This window comes from Carassius carassius, chromosome 2, assembly GCF_963082965.1.
Source record: "Carassius carassius chromosome 2, fCarCar2.1, whole genome shotgun sequence".
Taxonomy (NCBI): Eukaryota; Metazoa; Chordata; class Actinopteri; order Cypriniformes; family Cyprinidae; genus Carassius; species Carassius carassius.
The window spans coordinates 32,727,315-32,746,925 of record NC_081756.1 but is presented as its reverse complement, the minus strand read 5'-3'; the positions used below and the strand labels follow the sequence as shown (position 1 = coordinate 32,746,925).

General features: G+C 37.0%; 1 protein-coding gene across 3 annotated transcripts in view; it reads right to left on the bottom strand.

Annotated features, from left to right (window-relative positions):
• The window catches only part of LOC132108997 (rho GTPase-activating protein 6-like), a 43,927-nt gene that overhangs the window by 9,600 nt on the left and 14,716 nt on the right, over positions 1 to 19,611 (bottom strand). For all 3 annotated transcript variants that reach the window (XR_009424478.1, XM_059515283.1, XM_059515284.1), the window contains exons 3-9: positions 16,808 to 16,876; positions 12,846 to 13,126; positions 9,961 to 10,159; positions 5,807 to 5,862; positions 5,329 to 5,479; positions 5,015 to 5,163; positions 4,381 to 4,557 (exon numbers count right to left, since the gene is read on the bottom strand). Coding sequence is in view for 2 of the 3 variants with exons in the window: in XM_059515283.1 (XP_059371266.1) it covers positions 4,381 to 4,557; positions 5,015 to 5,163; positions 5,329 to 5,479; positions 5,807 to 5,862; positions 9,961 to 10,159; positions 12,846 to 13,126; positions 16,808 to 16,876 (1,082 nt within the window). In the remaining variant the exon portion in view is untranslated. The remainder of the gene's footprint in view (positions 1 to 4,380; positions 4,558 to 5,014; positions 5,164 to 5,328; positions 5,480 to 5,806; positions 5,863 to 9,960; positions 10,160 to 12,845; positions 13,127 to 16,807; positions 16,877 to 19,611) is intronic.

Sequence of the window (19,611 nt, the reverse complement as noted above, 5' to 3'; positions counted from 1 at the left end):
ATTGGTCTGAAGGGTCAGAAATGTCAAAAGTAGAGACAGAAGGTTTGTACACTGTGGCACAAATTAATACTTTCCTGGATGAGACAAAAGGTAGAAGCACGGAAGTGAGTGAATTTTCCCCAGATCTGGATAAGTTTATCTCTTCTGTAATGTGGGCAAGGAAAAGTTGCAATAATGATGAGCTATCACAACAGAAACGTTTTAGGTTAAAAAAACATATAACTGATATTCGAAAAAAGTCTAAGACAGGGAAAGGGAAACCAAAAAGAGGAAAATATAACTAATTACTATGGCTAATACACATCTCTTTCTGATTGTTCTTTTTCTAATCTTTTTCCCTCTTATGGAAACCTTACGCGTGGGATCCCTAAATTTTAAAGGGATGAGGGATAAGAGTAAAGCTGATACAGTGATAGAATTCATCAAGTTAAAGAAATTAGATGTTATTTTCTTACAAGAAACTTATAGTGATGTAAACAATGAGGTTGACTGGCGATTGTGGTGGAGGAATGAATGTGTGCTCACACATGGTACTAACCTGAGCGCAGGAACTGCTATTCTCTTCTCTCCCTCTATAAAAGCCAAAGTTGTGGAAAAAAAGGAAATTGAACCAGGAGGATGTTTAGCAGTTAAGGTTGATTTAAATGGTCTTGTCTTTACGTTTGTGAGTGTATATGCACCTAATTTAGGAGCTGAGATAATTATTTTTTTTAACAAATTGAAAGTGTTTTTAGGACAACAGCAAGGTAATGGTTTTATTATCATAGCTGGGGACTGGAACTGTACACTCAATGCCTTGCTTGATAGAAATGGAGAAGAACCCCATTTTCAGTCACCAACAGTAGGCTACTTGAAAATGTTATTAAAACCTCTAATCTTACTGATATATGGAGAGAAAATAATCCCTCGGTTAAACAATATACATGGGTAAAGATTAGTGATGGGAGGATTTCAGCAGCACGACTGGATAGACTGTACTTATCAGATAGTATGAAAAGTAGAATTATTAATACAGCTATTGTCCCCACATCCTTCACTGATCACAAATTAATCACTATTGACTGTAATTTGAATTCTAAGAAAAACAGAAGTGTTTACTGGCACTTTAATGTCAAATTGTTACAAGACAGGAGTTTTTGTGAATCTTTTAAACATTTTTGGGAGACCTGGAAAAAAGAAAAAATAAGATTTGATAATGTTATTCGTTGGTGGGAAGTTGGTAAAGCTCACATAAGGGAATTTTGTCAGCAGTATACATCTCACTCTAATTTTTGTTTGAAACGGTCTCTGGAATGGCTTGAAAGAGAAATCCTTGCCATTGAAAAACATATGATAGGAGATCTTTCTTCCAATGTACATGAGTGGTCTGAGAAGAAACTAAAATTGAGCTCTATATTAAATGAAAAGGTTAAAGGAGCTCTTGTGAGAAACAGATTCTTATCAATAAAGGATATGGACAGTCCCACCTCTTTTTTTTTCAATCTAGAACGCAAGAGTGTGCAAGTTAACCAAATGTATAACCTGAAGAATGACAATGGACAATGTACATCTGAACCTGTGGAAATGCGTAGACTAGCAGTGAATTTTTATTCACATTTATATTCACCTGAGGACATAGACATTCCGACACAAAATGGATTCCTACAAGATCTTCCTTGTTTAAATGAAGAAGACAAGCAAGCATTGGAAACTGGATTAACTTTTGCGGAATTAAGTTATGCTGTAACGGGTCTTTCGTTGGGTCGTACCCCAGGCATAGATGGACTTCCTGGTGAATTTTACAAGCATTTCTGGACAACATTTGGATCTGATTTATTTGAGGTGCTCAAGGAATGTAATTGTACTGGTTTTCTACCAAAGAGCTGCCAACGGGCTGTATTAACATTGCTTCCAAAAAAAGGTGATCTTACCCTGTTGAAGAACTGGAGACCTTTGGCAATTCTCTGCACTGAATATAAACTTTTATCAAAGTGCCTTGCCAACAGATTGAACAAAATATTGTTCAAATTATACACAAAGATCAATCTTACTGTATAAAAGACAGATGTATTGCTGACAATTTGCATTTAGTACGTGATGTTATTGATTATGCAATGTGTAATAATATAGATGTAGGAATACTGTCACTCGATCAGGAGAAAGCTTTTGATCGTGTTGATAATCAATATCTTTTTAAAGTATTAGAAGCTTTTGGGTTTGGAGAGAATTATAGAAAAATGATAAAGTTGTTGTACAATAATGCTACATGTATGGTAAAGATAGCAGGAGGCCTAAGTGTCCCTGTTAAGGTACAGAGGGGTATCAGACAAGGATGCCCACTTTCTGGTCAGCTTTACAGCTTAGCTATTGAACCTCTTCTATGTAAACTAGAGTTTAATGGGTTTGAAGGTACAAGGTTTTTAATGATTTTGTAAAAGTTTCAGCTTATGCTGATGACATTACTGTTGTTTTAAGGAATGTTAACAATGTTCAGGTTTTAAAAGAGATTTTATTAAGTTATGGTAAAGCCTCATCTGCAAAAGTAAACTGGGCAAAAAGTGATGCAATGTGGTGTGGTTTAGACCATAACACTCCAGCTCTCCCAGGTAATTTAAAATGGGGAAAATCTGGGTTAAAATATTTGGGGGTGTTTTTAGGAAGGGAGGATTATAAGAGACAGAATTGGGAGGGCCTGGTGGAGAAGGTGTGTGCTCGGTTGTCTTGCTGGCATTGGCTGCTACCCCAGTTATCTTATAGGGGAAGAGCCCTGGTCTGCAACAACCTTGTAGCCTCAATGCTATGGCACAAAATGAACATTCTGGAACCTCCTGAAGATTTGCTTGCAAAAATCCAAAAACGTTTAACAGACTTTTTTTGGTCCGGTAACCACTGGATAAAAGCATCAACTTTGTTTCTGCCCAGACTAGAAGGTGGACAAGGACTAGTGGATATAAAAAGCAGAATTAAGACTTTCAGACTACAGACAGTAAAAAGATTTCTCTACGGATTGGATGTAAGCTGGTCTGGAGTAGCTTGTGCCCTCCTTAGAAGAGCAGGAGGGATGGGGCTGGATAAACATTTGTTTCTTCTGGAAATTCAAAATGTTGATTTGACTGGATTAACTTCCTTTTATCACTCAGTGTTCAAAGCCTGGAGGACTTTTAATATCTCAAGAGACATCACGGATGAGGGTGGTCACTGGTCAAGGGAGGAACCCCTAATGCACAATTCTATGGTGGACTCAGTGATCTTAAAATCACCATCGATGAGGAATCTTCTAAAGGCTGCAGGAGTTGTAAAGATTGGACATTTAATAACTTCAGATGGATGGATGCCTCCTGAAATGTTAGCTTCCAAGATTGGAATAAGATCAATTCATCGGACACAAAAACTGATAAATGAAATTCTCGAGAGCCTATCAACAGATTTTAAACGCAGTGTGGAAACAACAAATAAAGATATGGATTTAACCTTTCCTGAACTGAGAATAATTCCGGATGTGGGTACATTTGAAGAAAAGGAGGGGTCTATGTTGACCTTCAAGACACCTAAACTGGACTGTTTCAGTAAAACTGAGAAGGAAGCATTGTATGTTACATGTGTAAAAGTTTCACACTCTCATTCTTTAGGAGGAGTTAAAGAGTCAAACTGGCAAGAGCTATTCGGATCAGGCTCTTCCCCGAAGGGTTGCTGGAGGGCCTTGTACAAGCCTCCCATTGAAAAAAGGTCCGGAGACCTTCAGTGGAGAGTTGTGCATGGGTTAATAGCTACAAACAGATACAGAGCACACCTCGATCCCCAGGTTCAGGAGGGATGTCCTTTTTGTGTGATGACTGAAACTGTTTTTCATTTATTTCTTCAGTGTGGGAGGCTTGTGCCTTTATTTTCTCAATTAGAAGAATGGTGTACAGTTTTGGGAGAAGTGTTTTCACCCATGTTATTTATATATGGACCAAAGTATAGCAGAAACAGAAAGCAGATCCATGTTTTGCTTAATTTTTTGTTTGGGCAAGCAAAAATGGGAATATGGATTTCACGTAAAAGCAAAATAAATAATGTTGGGTCAACTGATGTAATGTTAATTTTAAAAGGGTTAATTAAAACGAGATTAAAGGTGGAACATGCATACTATAACTTGGTTAAAGACCTGGAGGCTTTCAATCACATTTGGGGAGTTAACCAGTGCATATGTGAACTTGATTTTGATGGTGCTTTGCAAATTTATATTTAATTGTGCTATTGTTTTGCCTCGTTTTCTGTGCTATTTATTATTGTATGTTTGTGTTTTAAATTACTTTTTATTCTATGTAAGGTTTAGTTAAACCTTGAATATTTTGTAATAAAGCGGGGTTAAAAGTCAAAAAGTCTCTCTCTCCCTCTCACTCTCTCACTCTCTCTCACCGTGAAGAGATGTTGGTGGTTCTGGATGAGCATCAGGGTGACGGAGATGATGACAGTACTGTCTTCTATGCCCAGAGCTTGAGGGCTGAGCTCTCTCTCTGATCCTCTCTCTTTCTGCAGGAGATTGGGCCCAAAGATCACTGCCAGGTTTGCTGCCGTCATCTTATTACCTGAGATCTAATCACAAAAACAATGAAAAAAAAAACAGGTCAGAATTCTGATTTGATTTGAAACATTTGATCAACAGTCTTTTGTGATGGGGCTGTCATATATTTTGTTTAGTATTTAGTATCGCTGTTATTAAATATATATATATATATATATATATTATCATTTGTAATTTAATTGGGAACCTGGTCAGTTTGCTTTCCGAAAGCTGTGTGCAAAAGAGATCATTGGAATTCACTGATTACAAGATGCAGAAAAAATTAACACATTTGTATAAAAATCTAGCATCTAGTTCTGATATTGCCACGTACAGATAACTCTTGCTCAACCACTCATCTGTATGAGCTAAACATCCCAGTCATTTTATCCATTATAAAGGCTTTTATAAAAGGGGAGGGGACTAAATTTGCCATGGCAAAACCATCTGTATCACAAATGACATTTATGTTGTGACCCCAGAACATACCTCCTGCTGGTTGGGCCCAGTAGAGCTTTTTGCATTCTCCTGTACTGTATGAAGAAGCGTCAAGAGCCTCAGCAGGGTGTCACAATTACAGGGCGGCAACAGGTACAACAACTGCTGCAGGTATGTCAACTGATCTGCCCCCCTCAACTCTGTCAGACAAACACAAAACATCTGGTAAGGTAAGCATACTGTATTTGATAACAGATCATGAGAAGTGGATATTACATAGTTTAATTGAGTATCCTGATTCCTGTGTAATGATATAAAGAATAAATGATTTGTGAGTGCCAGTCTCTGTGATTGTAAGCTCATACGGGTAGCGTGCAGGAAGGCCCGGTAGAGTTCTCGTGGTAACAGGGGGTCCGGCATGTCCCTCAGAAACTCCTTCAGTAATGCAGCCACGTCGTGGACGCTGTGGTCTTCGTGTAACACCACATCTATCCCCATGTCAAAGTCCTCTCGCAGCTGAAAACACACAAGGACACAGCAGGGTGAAACATCATCAAACAAACCGGCAATGTACACATGACTCAAGTATTTCATGTATCCTGTGCCTGTACAAACACAGTATAATATACACATACAAATCCCAGTCAATCTGAAGTCAGCTATGAAAACAAGACACTGTACATGCTAGGATCGGTATCTAAAACATTCACTGTACTGGAGACGTGATACTGTCAGCAGTGTGTTTCTAGAATCAATGTTGAAGACAGGGGGCGCATGCCACACGTGAAAGAGAAGAGATGTGTATAACTGGCTCTAGAGAGCAGCTGGAACTGACAAACTTACTTGTCTGACTCTTTTTTTGGAGCTGCCTACGCGGAAAATCCCCAAAGTTTTTAACCCTAGAGAGAGACAGAGACAGAGAGATAGTAAACAACTGTTGGGTTCATATTCAATTTTCCTGATTTCATATCTATTTTAGTGTTTTTTGAGTGGTGTCTCATTTGGGTGACCTTCTGTTTGCAGCCTGAACCCAAAAGTATTTGGGTTTACAGTATTTTGGACACGACATTGTTACACTCAGTTCATAAACATATCATGATTATTATGTTCTTTAAACCAGGGTTGTGCACCACGGAGAACTAAACTGAGAATGCCTTTTAAACTCTGGAACTTAAATTTGAATTACAGGCAGCATTATACAGTTTTTTTTGGATTGCTTACACACTAAAATTAAAAGTAATACACTATTAGCAAAACCTTACACTCAAGAAGCAAAACATCAGCCCATATTTGCACAACTATAAGCACATTGTCAACCTCACACTTGTTGCAAAACTCTACACACAGTGATTGGCAAAACACTAAACACACTTAACATACATTACACACGAAAATCTATCATGAAGTCACTTCCTTGCAATACCAAAGCACTGACTGTCAAATTACCGCACCGTCCAACCAATTGGTTCAACACAATCATCAGGTGTGGAAACAATTGTTTGCTTAATTGTAGACACACCAATCAGGTGTATAAGCACTATAAAAAGCAGAAGGTGAGTTCATCTGTCTTCAAGCACAATGGAAAGAGTCAGAGAAAGAGTAAGACGAGGAGGAGAATGAGAAGAAGAACGTGAAGGAGGAAGGGGAAGGGGAAGGGGAAGGGGAGGGGGAGGAGGAATCATCAACGGAGGAGGAATCAACAGAGGAAGAGATGGAGGCCATGCTGGAGGAGGAAGAGGAAGACAAGAAGGTGCTCAAAGAGGACCGAATCTGATGAATGAGATCCGCGCAACACTGTTTGACCACGTTGTCAACCACGGCCTGACGCTCAGGGAGGCTGGACTGCGAGTACAGCCAAATCTACACAGTGGTACAGCCGATACACAGTGGCAAGTGTGATAAGAACATTTCAACTGGAAAATAGATATTATAAAAATATCATCATATCAAAAACATCTGTAACCGCTTCAGTAACCGCTTACAGTACTGTATTCTATCAGCATTTCTGTTACCTTTTCCTGTGAAATTACTGTACTATTGTGTTTTTTTTTTTTTTTTTTTTTTTTTTCTACATAGGATTGAGGGTCAGGAACGACAAGTGGGAGGGCCTCCTATGTTCACAGAACAGCAAGAGAGGGAGATAGTAAACATGGTTTTGGCCAACAATGCTTATAACACCCAATCCGCTCCAAGCTAACATTGTCAATAACCACGTCAGTTTCAACAATATCCATCAGGTCTCAACATCAACACTGGCACGCACCCTAAAAAAAAAACATTCAAATGAAGCAAATTTATCGAGTGCCTTTCAAGCGCAATTCCGAAAGGGTGAAACGACTGCGGCATGATTATGCAGAGATATGTACTCCCTTTAGCAGTGTGATCTTGCATACTGTCTTATATCTTTTACTGTACTGTAATATGTATATTAGATCTACATTGAACTACACAATTTTGCCTGACACTGTTCTTCAGAGAGTTTTACGAACGGATGGAGAGGAGATCCAGCATGAGTTCATTTGCGTAGATGAGGCTGGGTTCCACCTGGCAAGAACACGAAGGAAGGGAAGAAACCTCATTGGCCACAGAGCTATAGTCAACGTCCCAGGGCTACGTGGGGGTAATATAACACTCTGTGCAGCCCTTACACAGAATGGGGTCCTCCACCGCCATGCCCATATGGGCCCTTACAACACCGCACTCGTACTGGGACAATGTGTCTTTCCACCGCTCTGCTCTGGTTCAGAACTGGTTTCAGCAACATCCACATTTCACCGTCCTATATCTTCCACCATACTCTCCATTCCTCAACCCTATAGAAGAGTTTTTTCGGCATGGCGGTGGAAGGTATATGATCTCCGTCTCCAGGCTGAGGTACCCCTCATCAAAGCCATGGAGGAGGCCTGTGACCAGATGGAGGTAGCAGCAATACAAGGATGGATTCGCAATTCAAGACGTTTCTTTCCAAGGTGTCTTGCTAATGACAACATTGCCTGCGACGTTGATGAAATTCTCTGGCCAGATCCAGCTAGGCAAAGAGACAATGTCTAGTGTTTTTTTTTTTTTCAGTAAACTTGCAGTACAATATGTAAAGTGACATTTTGTTATGAATCTCCATGTCAACGTTTTGGGCGTGTTGAGAAATAAATGGTTTTCTTCAGTCTGCAACATTGGTCTTGTGTTTTGTTTGGTGAATTTACATTATATTTGTACTTTGTTGATGGTAGCCTACTCTAATCATAGGGAAGTAGAAGTGCTAAAAGTGTTTTAGGTTTATCACAGCAGAGTGTAACTCGTGCAAACAGAGTATAGTAATGTGAAACGTGTGTGTGTGTTTCATATGGTAACAAAGTGTGGTTTTTAAACCGAAGTGTATAGTTTTTACAAGAGTGTTTAATTATGCAAAGGATCTGTAGTGTTTTGCTAATTGGGTGTGTGGTATTGCTAATTGTGTGTAGTGTTTTGAAAACACGGGCCCTGTTTTGAAAATCGTGCTTAAGCAATCCAAAAAAACTGTAGAGTTGGCTTTGTTCTTTGGGCTTGCTTTATTTTTATGCTGAAAATACTGTATTACATGCAGTATGCAATATATTTGCTGTACTGAGTTGTGAATTATTTTTATGGCAAAGTTATTTTCTATATGCAATAAAAATATCTGTAACTACATGCCCTTGACGCTGTGTTGTCAATTTTTTTGATGATGTGTCTATGAATGCTGATGAGTGTTTATATATTGACTGGCTGTGTTTGTTTTGAAAGCATTGTTTGATTTTGAGCACAGATCAAATGGTTTTTTAGGCAAGTGTTGGATTTTGCCAGAAGAGTCAGGGGTTTTGTGAATCTAGTTTAAAGACTGGGTTTTGTGTTTAAAGTTTTGAGAATATGGGTGAAGGTTTCAAGAAATGTGTTTTAGCAACTGTTAAATACTGTATTATTAAAATGTTAGGTAAACAGAAAAAATTTGAAACCAAGAATGAAATTGGAATCTCTTTCTCTCTCTCTCTCTCTCTCTCTCTATATATATATATATATATATATATATATATACTTTCTGATTTCATTCTAGTTTAATCGTTTGTTGTCACGTTCGGTGATACAGGAAACACAGGAGAGATCCAAGTGCAGATAAGAGGTTTATTGAGGGGCAATCCAAAAGGGTAAACAGTCCAGGCAGGGTCAAAACCAGAATATCCAATAAACATGAAAACAAAACAAGAACACACGTCAAGAGCAGACTATGAAAAGTATCACACATAAGACAAGGACTCCGTGACACAGACTCAGACAGACCGGGTATAAATACACAGAAGGATGATGAGGGAACTGGAGACAGGTGGGGAACAATCAATTAACTCAAACAAGGAGGAAGGTGACCAAATAAGAGAACAGGAAGTGATAAGGTGACAGACACTGTGGAAAAGGAGGACACCTAGTGGAAACCCAGGGAACACAACCCAGACACTGTGACAGAACCCCCCCTCTACGGAGCGGCTCCCAGACGCTCCAAGACAGACACAAAACCGAGACCAGGAGGGAGGTGGACAGGTGGAGGCTCAGGGGGAGGGACGGAAGGCCAGAAAAGAAAAACATGGGGAACAGGCACCAGAATGTAAACACAAAACAGGAAGACCAGGAGGGAGGAGGACCGGAGGAGGTTCAGGGGGAGGGATGGAGGGCCAGACTAACAGAGGGGAACAGGGACAGAAGTGAACACATAAAACAAAAAAACAAACAACGACATGAAGTCCCCCCAGGGCGGAGCAGAAGAATTTTGTGTTGCTGTATGGCAAAATGTTTATCTTTTGATGGTTAACTTATTCCACTTTATTTATGGAAATGTTGAATCGACCAGAAATGAATGAAGTTGCCTTGGAATAATGAAATTTTCCTTCTGTTTCAAACTTCTCTAATCCATTTCAAATTTCAATTCAACTTCCTATCCTTCCAGTTTTGAAAGAAATCACTGGCCATGTGCTGTAATGCTGTTTGCAGCTCACCGTAGTTCTCGATGTGTTTACAGCAGCGCTCTACCACTCGGGGAACTTGTCTGTAGATGGGATTGAGACTGAGTTTGGCCTGTGTGCGACCAGCAGCCTTTTTCAGCTCCAGCTCATTAGGGTGAGAGAGCTGCAGAGCTTCAAGTAGTCTGGACTGACTCTCAACCATATCAGAGATGGAGTCCACAGACATCCCTCCCTGACAGAGAGGAAGAGAGAAATCAAAGATAGTAAGACAGATGAATGAAGGTATGTGCTGTATGTAAGGCTTAAGCAATAAAGGTTCAAATGACATCATCAATTTCCCCGAAAGCTTGTTCCAATTACAATGAATTATTAAAACAGATAAACACCTAAAACCCTGGTCAGAAAAGAGCTAAATGGCAGTGAAAAAAAATCTGAACACAATAAATCTATTTGTGCTATGTATACAAAAGAAATGTAAACTGATTTCCATGAAAGCTTTTCAGATGTCAACATAATGACTGAATAACCCATTAACTCTTTCTCTCTCCATGTTTGGGTGGAGAGAATGGAGATTTTGATTTGGCAAAGACACAGACATAAATCTCATTGGCTCCTGCTGATAGCCTCCTGGTTTTCATCCAAATATCTTAAATTGTGTTCTGAAGACCAACAAATCTTTTACAGGTTAGGAACGACATTGGGTAAGTGATTAAGGACTACATTTTCATTTTGGGGTGGAGCATCCCTTTAACACTATTTTATTTATTTATTTAAGGGGTTATAGCATACATTTAAGTCAAGTCACATTTTATATGCTTTATACAATACAGTTTGTTTCAAAGCAGTATAGAAATAAACTGGAAAATAACAGTGTACAGTAAATGTTAAAAAGTTCAAGTGTTAAACAACTTCAATTTCAGCTATAAAGTAGCTCTAGAAGACAACAATGTCATTATTCAGCTTAATTTAGTTCAGTGTTGATCCAATTTAGTTCAATCACAGTGAATAAAAGAGTTTATAGCACATTTTAGTTTTAAATGATCATGTACTATGGTCAGAAAATTATATAAGACATTAATGAATTGATTTGAATTGAACTGACATTTTTACTTTTAGTATTTTAAATTGAATTACAATTAATTAGAATTCTATATTTTATTTTAATTTTAATTGAAATAGTTGAAATTAACTTTATACCATCTTAGATACCCAGTGTAAAAAAACTCAAGTTACTCAAAAAAATTAATTAGTTACTAGTTACTTCTGTAAATTGTAATGAGATTACTTTACTAGTTACTGCATTTGAAAAGTAACTTCACTACTTATTACTTTACTTTTTATTTTTTTTTAGGGCCCTATGAAATCCGTTTTATTTTTTCCCGAATTCCATTTTATTTTTTAAAAAATTCAGTTTTTCCGTTTACATTTTTCTGGATTCCATTTTTTTCTGTTTATTTTTTTCTCAACTCCTATTTAATGGTTAAATTTATTTGTATTAATCAAATACTTGTCTTTAAATTAAACCGAACGTTTATTTTGACGTGTTAACGTGAATACCTTTACAGTTCTGTGTATGTAATGTGACGCTAGTTTTACTCAAATCAAACGGCCAAATGCTCATGAAGTGAACGCAGCATGACTCTCAGTGCAGTTCTGGAGGGGGAAAAACATTTCATAAGGCTATTTTAAGAAATAATTGAATAAATTAAGTTGTTTTTATGCATGTAAATATGTCAATGACTTGCTGAAGTGCATGAAAACCAGCTATGTATGTATTAGACCCGGAAATAAAGTCTCTTTCTCTCTCTCTCTCTCTCTCTTTATACTGTATAAAATGTACATTATATATTATTATGTAAAGTATAATATTATACACTATAATATAATATAGCATTGTATTATAGTTATTATATCCAAGTTGTCTGTCTTTAACGCACATTAGGTTAACATCAATAAACAATCGTGTACTACAATTATGAGTCATTCTATAAAGTGACATTTCAGCACTTGACAAACGGACAGCGACTCCTCTAAGCAGCACTTAAAGCACAGCTACATGCGATTGCTTTATGTGCATTGTTGGGAAACGCACGTGAAACAATAACGAACGATCGTAAAATTACTTGTAGAAAATGCTCTTAAGCGATAAGGTTAATCGTTAGCGGGAAACCCGGCCCAGAACTTTACATACAGACAAACACAGCATGTGTAACGCAGGAAATCGCATTCCTATAGTCTAGTAAAGTAGAGTAGTTACCAATATTATTAGGGTAATACGTTACTTTACTTCGTTACCCAAAAAAGTTATATAGTTACTGTAATCCGTTACTTTGTAACTCGTTACCCCAACACTGTAGATACCATTTTCAAAGCATATGGAATATCATCTCAAGCATCTCAAAATATGACTCCATAAAGGTTTTTTTTTAATATATTTCTGAATCTGAAGTTTATTATTGACAGTGACAGTGTCAATGAGATCAGTGAATTATCTCCTTTTTTTGTTTTTTGTTTTAATCTGTGAGATGCATGGGGAATTCTGTGAATGAAATGATGCCAGGTTAGTGATAGCAAGGAGTTTTTATTGGCTCTGACTTATATTTGCGTAGATAGTGTCCTCTTCTTTTATTTGCTGACGTATGAGATGTCAGCAACAATCTCTCAAAGTAATAGCACACGTAAATGTGTTGTCATTTATATCTGTCAGGCCTAAAGTTATGCATTTGATGTTGTGTGTAATAATGAATTACAGATGTTTTTCAGGTTAGATGTTCAGCATGACTCGGGTTCTGTGTTTTAATAATCAGCTCTTGATTACTAGATCAAAAGACCAAACTCATACTGTACATACCACAGCTTTTAGAAGATTTTTCTAAAAGATTTTTTTTTTTGAAGTTTTAAAGATAATATGCACTTACCCGTCTGTGAGTGCGTGAGGTGTTGTCCATGAACGCTGATGAGGGATGTTTGCTGTGGGCCTCCAGTGCTGGTGAGGAGGCAGCATCAGGTGATAAGGATGTATTTCCCAGCCGCTGGTTTCCATTGTGCTCCCTTTTCTCGGCACGGAAGTGAAGAACACTGGCCTCCAGGTCCAGACAGTCCCGTCGGCTCTCTTTCAGGGCATCCTGCCGTTGCTTGTATGCCCAGTCGTTTGCGATTACCTGGGCGAGCGGGATACCGAATGCTTTGGCTGCAGACTCTGTTGAAGAATCCAAACAGTTAACAGACAAATGACTTTAACAGTAGGCTTATGGACTATTAAATTCATTTGAATTATATGGATAGATTTTGATATTTAGTGTCTATAGTTTCCAAAGCTTTTTTGATTAGATGTACTGGTAAATATACTGGTAAAGAAATGTATAGCCTGAATGCACTGTAAGTCACGTTGGATAAAAGCTTCCGTTAAATGCATAAATGTAGCATAAAGGGCTTGTCAAAATCTTGGAGTTTGGACTAGTTTAACACTACATTTCAGGAAGGGAGTGTGTGAAACATGTCAAACTCATTCTTTATTTCAGTAAAAGATGACTCTGCACATATCGAATGTCAACTCATTAAGTCCTATCGTATAGTTTTTATCTTCCTATATTTTTATATCCTATGTAATATATATTCTATATTAATATATCTAAGCCTTTTTTTTCAGGTCAATTTTGAGATTTAGCATCCATAACTAGTGGAAAGGAAACATCCAAAACACATTTAATTGTTTATTTTATTACACTTGTTCTATTTGCGTCTGTAGATTTCAATTACAATACATATCTTTAAAAGCGGTTTTGTCAAAATTGGAGAAAATATTTTTTATGTTCCACAGAAGAGAGAAGAGAGTCATTCAGGTTGAGAAATGATGACAGAATTTTCATTTTTACATGAATTGTCCTTTAAAGTTAATATTTCATTGTCTTTTATTTGACTATGAACGATACTGCACTTTTAAGATCTATGGGCCACAAATGACATTACTGAATGTCGATTTTTACATAACTCGAAAGTATCATATAAAGACTATAATGTTTCAGACAAATCTTCTTATGATCAGTATCTAAATGCACCCTTCCTGTGCTGTTCAGTAAGTGATCTCATGTGTAGCTGCTGTTTGCTTTTCTTGTGCTAAGAAGGAAATCATCTTTATCTGCCCAATGGGATTAAATTTAGAAAGCTCTATTCAACATATGGCGCACATCAACATACTGCTTAAACATATTTCGGAAAGTAAATAAATACAGACATAAAACGAAAAAAAGAAATGAAAAATAAAGTAACAAAAATATATAAACAACTGTAACAAGTTAGCCTCTCTTGTATATCTACAGTTTGATAGTTATTTAATTAAACCATTTCAGAGATGAAATGTAATAGCACTTTTAAAAACCCTGTTTCCGCTAGATTTTACACGCTTTACCTCAAAGAAAGCTTTATTTATCATATTCTACTAAAGCAGCCTAAATGTAATTGAACTACTATCTATGTAGATGGGGAGGAACAAAGACATGATGCATACGTAAAGCACACTCTTTTAAATAGCATCTTTAACACCCTAACAGGACTACACTGAGGTTACATTTAATCTGTTTTGGCTGTCAAAGCAACACAAAAGCAAAGCAGTCTTGTCTTCCTCTCGCCTCCCTCACGATCCCTTTTCTCCTATCTCTGCCCCAGGGCTTAAAAGTCTAGTCGCAGGTCAGGTTAGTTTGGTCCACTAGTTGCTTGTCCTTGATAAGCTGGATGAATATGGGGATTGAGTCCTCTTTAAATAAATTCCTCCCTCTACCCTATCACCATCCTTCATTCAGCCCTCCCCACCCGTCACCTTGAGCTGACGCACATGCTGGAAACAAGTGCCAGACTGTGGTTGCAGGTGGCAGGCGTTTGGCTGAACTCCAGGAACATGGCCAAACAAATCCGTCAGACTCAGGTATAAGTGCTGCTTTAGCTCCGGCAACTTCAGTCTGAGCTCTTTACATATCTACTAACTCTCATCTGAATGTTAGTAGCATATAAGTAGACTGGCTAACTGAAATGCACTTGCAAAGTTACATGCAGTCAGTAGAATGTCTGTTGGGAGACCATCATAAATAAATAAAAAAGAGCAGATATAAAGCAGAGAGTCTTCTAATAATCTAATGACAGTAATAGGTGAAAAGTTACTTATTGTCAACAGAATGCTCAAAAGGGACCAGCAAAATAAAGTTTTTTTTTTTAATTGCTACTTTTGTTAAGTAATGATGCATTGAAAGTTGATCAAAAGTGACAGTGGAGACTTTTTGAAATGTCTATGCATCAAGGAATCCTGAAAAAAAAATGCATCATGGTTTCCACAAAAAGATTAAGCATTGTTTTCAACATTGATAATAATAAGAAATGTTTCTTCAGCACCAAATTAGTATATTAGATGATTTCTGTAGGATCATGGAGACTGGAGAAAAATTCAGCTTGGCCGTCACAAAATAAATTATTTTCAAATATATTTAAAGAGAAAACAGTTCTTTTCAAATTGTACTGATCTTTCACAATATAATTATTTAACTGTATTTTTGTTTAAATAAATGCAGCCATGATGAGCATAAGAGACTTTCAAAAACAATACATTTTACCAACCCTAAACCTTTGAACTGTGTAGTTACATAAAAAATTTAGTGTAAATAAAACTCTAAAATACAATTCAATCAATACAACTCACAAGTTTTTGTTGAGCATCCTCACAAAAACTGGTTTTACCGTTTACACACTGGAATGGTTTCAGAATGGTTTAGATAGTATCAGTATGTGTGTCAGTAGCCACTATTTTAGCCCCTTGAAGTCGAAAGTAAAGCAGTCAGTCAAGTTTACATTATTTAGTAAACTGGATAAAAAAAAACTTGCAGTACCCAGTGTGTGACGTCACGGGGTTGGTTTGCCCCTGTTGGTTTGGGGTGAAGACAAGCTTCAGGTTGGAAACTATACGTGGTTACATGGGTACCTGTCAAAACAGCCATTCTGACATATTTTTTTGTGAGAACTTAATTTGGTACTCGGATGCTTGTGTGTTTGTGCACACAGAAACGATCTATCACAGTGCACAAGTACCGCATTGAAAACTCTTTCAAGTTGTCTCACGCTTGAATGGCTTAAAACACTTCAATGTTTCAACTGACAAGACTTAAAACATGTCAGAATGATACACTTTTTTTGAGGCAGCAGCAATAGCCCAATCGTTCAGATAGGTGATAAGTTTTAGCTTTGCTTAAACAGCAGGTTTATATGTGCTCGATATTGAACATAAAATGTGTTACATATCATTAATGGTGAACGAGCCAGTGTAATGCAAATATGTCTAAAAGGTTTGACATAACAATAAGATGTGACATGAATGATATTGTATGAAGCGTTTGTTTCGATCATTTGGATGAAATTTGAAATGCAGTTTCACTATCATTTGTTTGTTTGTAGTTTAAAATAATCGAAAAGCAAATACTTAAAGACCTGCCATTTAAGTCTATATGTTTTGCGGGTTGTTTGTTTAACAAAGATTACAAGATAATGCGGCATATTTAAAAGTAAAATGCGATATTCAACAAGAAAAATGTAGGATTGGGCTTGATTTAGTCTTGAGAAGTGAGCATTATGTACTAGAATGGAGCCAGAATTATTTGCTAATGCAGTGCCATAGCTACATAGCTGATGGTAGATCTTGGCAAAAAAAAATCGAAAGGCACTTTAGAGGAAGATCAAGCTATTCTTTTATCATTAACAAAAAATATCACAAAGACAAACCATGTTTTCTTTGGAATTTTCTTTTGTGAGATATTACAAAGTTTAAACCATTGCCTTTCTAGTCATTTACACACAGGTTGCCTGAGATTTATTAGAAAAATGACATAAAAGCATATCTTACCTCGCTCTTTCTTTTCCTTTGAGAAGGAGTCAAACTTTCTCCGTAGTGATTTCCTCCTTTTACGAATCTCTGGAGATAAAAAAAAGAAAAACAAAGAAAGAAAATGGATTATGGTTGCTTTTGTGTAGACACCTATATAAAATTATATATACATAATTACACAAAATATAATTTCTACAAATATTATGTTATTTTAATGCACTACTGTTCAAGTTTGGGGTCTAAGATTTTTTGTTCTTGAAAATCTCTTATGCTTGCCAAAGCTTAATCTATTTGATCAAAAATCTAATAAATGCAAGTAAAATAAGTGATATTGTCAACTGCTATTACAACTTAAAATAACTGTTTTTAATTTGGAATATTTTTAAGATGTAAATTATTTCTGAGGGCAAATCTGCATTTTTCACTGAAAGCAGTGTAACAGAACTCATTCTAATATTAAATATGAATATCATTCTGCTGATTTAATGCTCCAGTAACACTTATTATTATTCTGAAAACAGCTGTGCAGCTTAATATTTTTGTGGAAATCATGATGCATTTTTTCTTTATACTTTGATGAACAATTAAATACATTTAAATAGATTTTTTTTGTATTCACTGTTCACTGTAACTTCTGGTCAATTTAAATTGTCTTGCCAAATACAAGTATTCATTTCTTAAAATAAATAAATAACTTACCCAAACTTTTAAACAGTATTGTATAAAAATGTAAATCTTATGCTTAAAACATGTAATATCGGCAGTGGCACATAACACCTAAACTGAAGCATGTAACAACAAGTCTTCCATTCCCCAAAATAAAATGTGTTCCGTGTAGATGGCTGATAGTCAAGTGAAATCTCCAGGAATGAGCAGAGAGCTGGCAAAGCAAACACTTTAGCACTATATAAAACTTATATTAGTGGAGGCTGTGATTAAGATAAAATTAGAAGCAGAAACATTTCCCACATAGATAACCAACCTCAATTATCCTTCATTTATTGCTGTAAAAAAAAAGAGTATTCTTTCCATATTTGCAGCTAAACTAAAACACCTTTTGTCTGTGTGTTTTCCTAACTCTGATGTACTCTGTCTATAAGGACCCTCAAGAGAACAGTAAAAATGTGATGAATAGCTGTTCCCTTTACTAGGTTCAAACTTCCCCCACAGTGGTGCAATGTTTTGAACTCAAACCAACAGACGTGTTTACACTCAAACCTCTTCCTGTCTGTGAGTGCTGCTAATTTGGTTCCATTTTGTTATGCCTTTAACTTACAGATATACTTTTACTGGTTTGAATCAGAAGAGGTCTGAGTTATTGAGCTGAGGGGAAAAAGGTTTAAAAGATGCTCTGCTAAGATATCCAGAGAGATAGACAAAACGAGAGAGGATTGTAGCACATCCAGAGGGGCTTTAGGTTGGGCTCATATTACCATGGCTGCAGGAAATGAGAGTTTATTTCCATGGCAACTGCCCCCTACCCTCCCCACAAGCCAAGACATCATGGATTAAAGCCCCCCCATCAGCTCCCATCAGAGAGAAGATGATTAGGGGAATGAACAGAGAGCATGCTGAGATATACGCCTAATTCAGGATAAATAATCCCTTCCGGCCAAAGCAGATATTGAAAACAAAGTAAAGAAGCCACTTTTATTAAAGCAAGGGACTAAAACAAAACCATGACAACAACAGCTTCAGGCTGCATGCATATAGATTATAACCACAATCTTACAGACAAAATGCTAAATGTTTAAAGTGCTTAACTTTTAAATAACCACAAACACACCAGAAAATAACCAAAGCCAAACAGAGATGTCAGTCACTCATGACATGCTTTTCGGATTCTCTTAAATGCATTTCACAAAGTTTCATTTAACTCTCCAAAGAACGTTCATCTTCCCCAAAAATAGCTGCCAAACACGTTGATGACAATTCCAAGAGGAGCGACTGAATAAACCACCAGGCTGAATCTGACAGATTTCTCCTTTGGGAGGAAAAATGTTCCGTAAATATTCCCATAAACTGTGGTGGCTGCTTCCCCATGGGTCGGATAAAGTGCCGGCCGAGGTCTTCTCACCGATGAGTGACCAGTTGAAAACTCCACTATAGAGAACAGAGGATGGCCTTCTCTGATCTGATCATGTGGAGCTGCTTGTACGTGCTGGGAATACCACTTCCCATCCATAGTGGGACATAAGGAGACTCTCACATGATAACAAAATGCCATCTCACATTATCAAATAATCAACAGGGGTGGTTTTGTTAATTATTAGTGTTTATTTAATAATATATGGGAACTCTCCAATAAACTGATTTTGCTTCTTGACCAAAACTGTTTATTGTACAAATCCACACAAAACGTCTTTAAAACCAAATATTGAAATGTATTATGAAATATATGAGTCCAATGAATTGCAAAGGCCCAACGATGTTGCAAATGGCATAAACTGCAGCAGAAAGCAAACACATGAAACAAATACTGGGCTTAATTGTATTGGTTTATATTTCACGCAGTTTTGTTCTTGGATTTCAGGGATAAGGACATGTCACACAATCTGTCCATGCTGGCGTTCACCTAATTTGGCCACTTCCACCAACTGACGGATGAACTTGTTTTTGGAGACACAGTCTTTGGCGTCAGCAACAAAAGATACGTCTATAATATGGAGAGATAAGTCTATTAATAACTATGCCAGATCTCATAAATCTCACTTTCACCTCTCAGTAGTCTTATCTGGTAGATTTACTATCAGAAATCCCTCTGAAATCCTTATGAATTCACCGTGTGTAATGTCATATCTGCATGGGTTTCTTGGGAATTC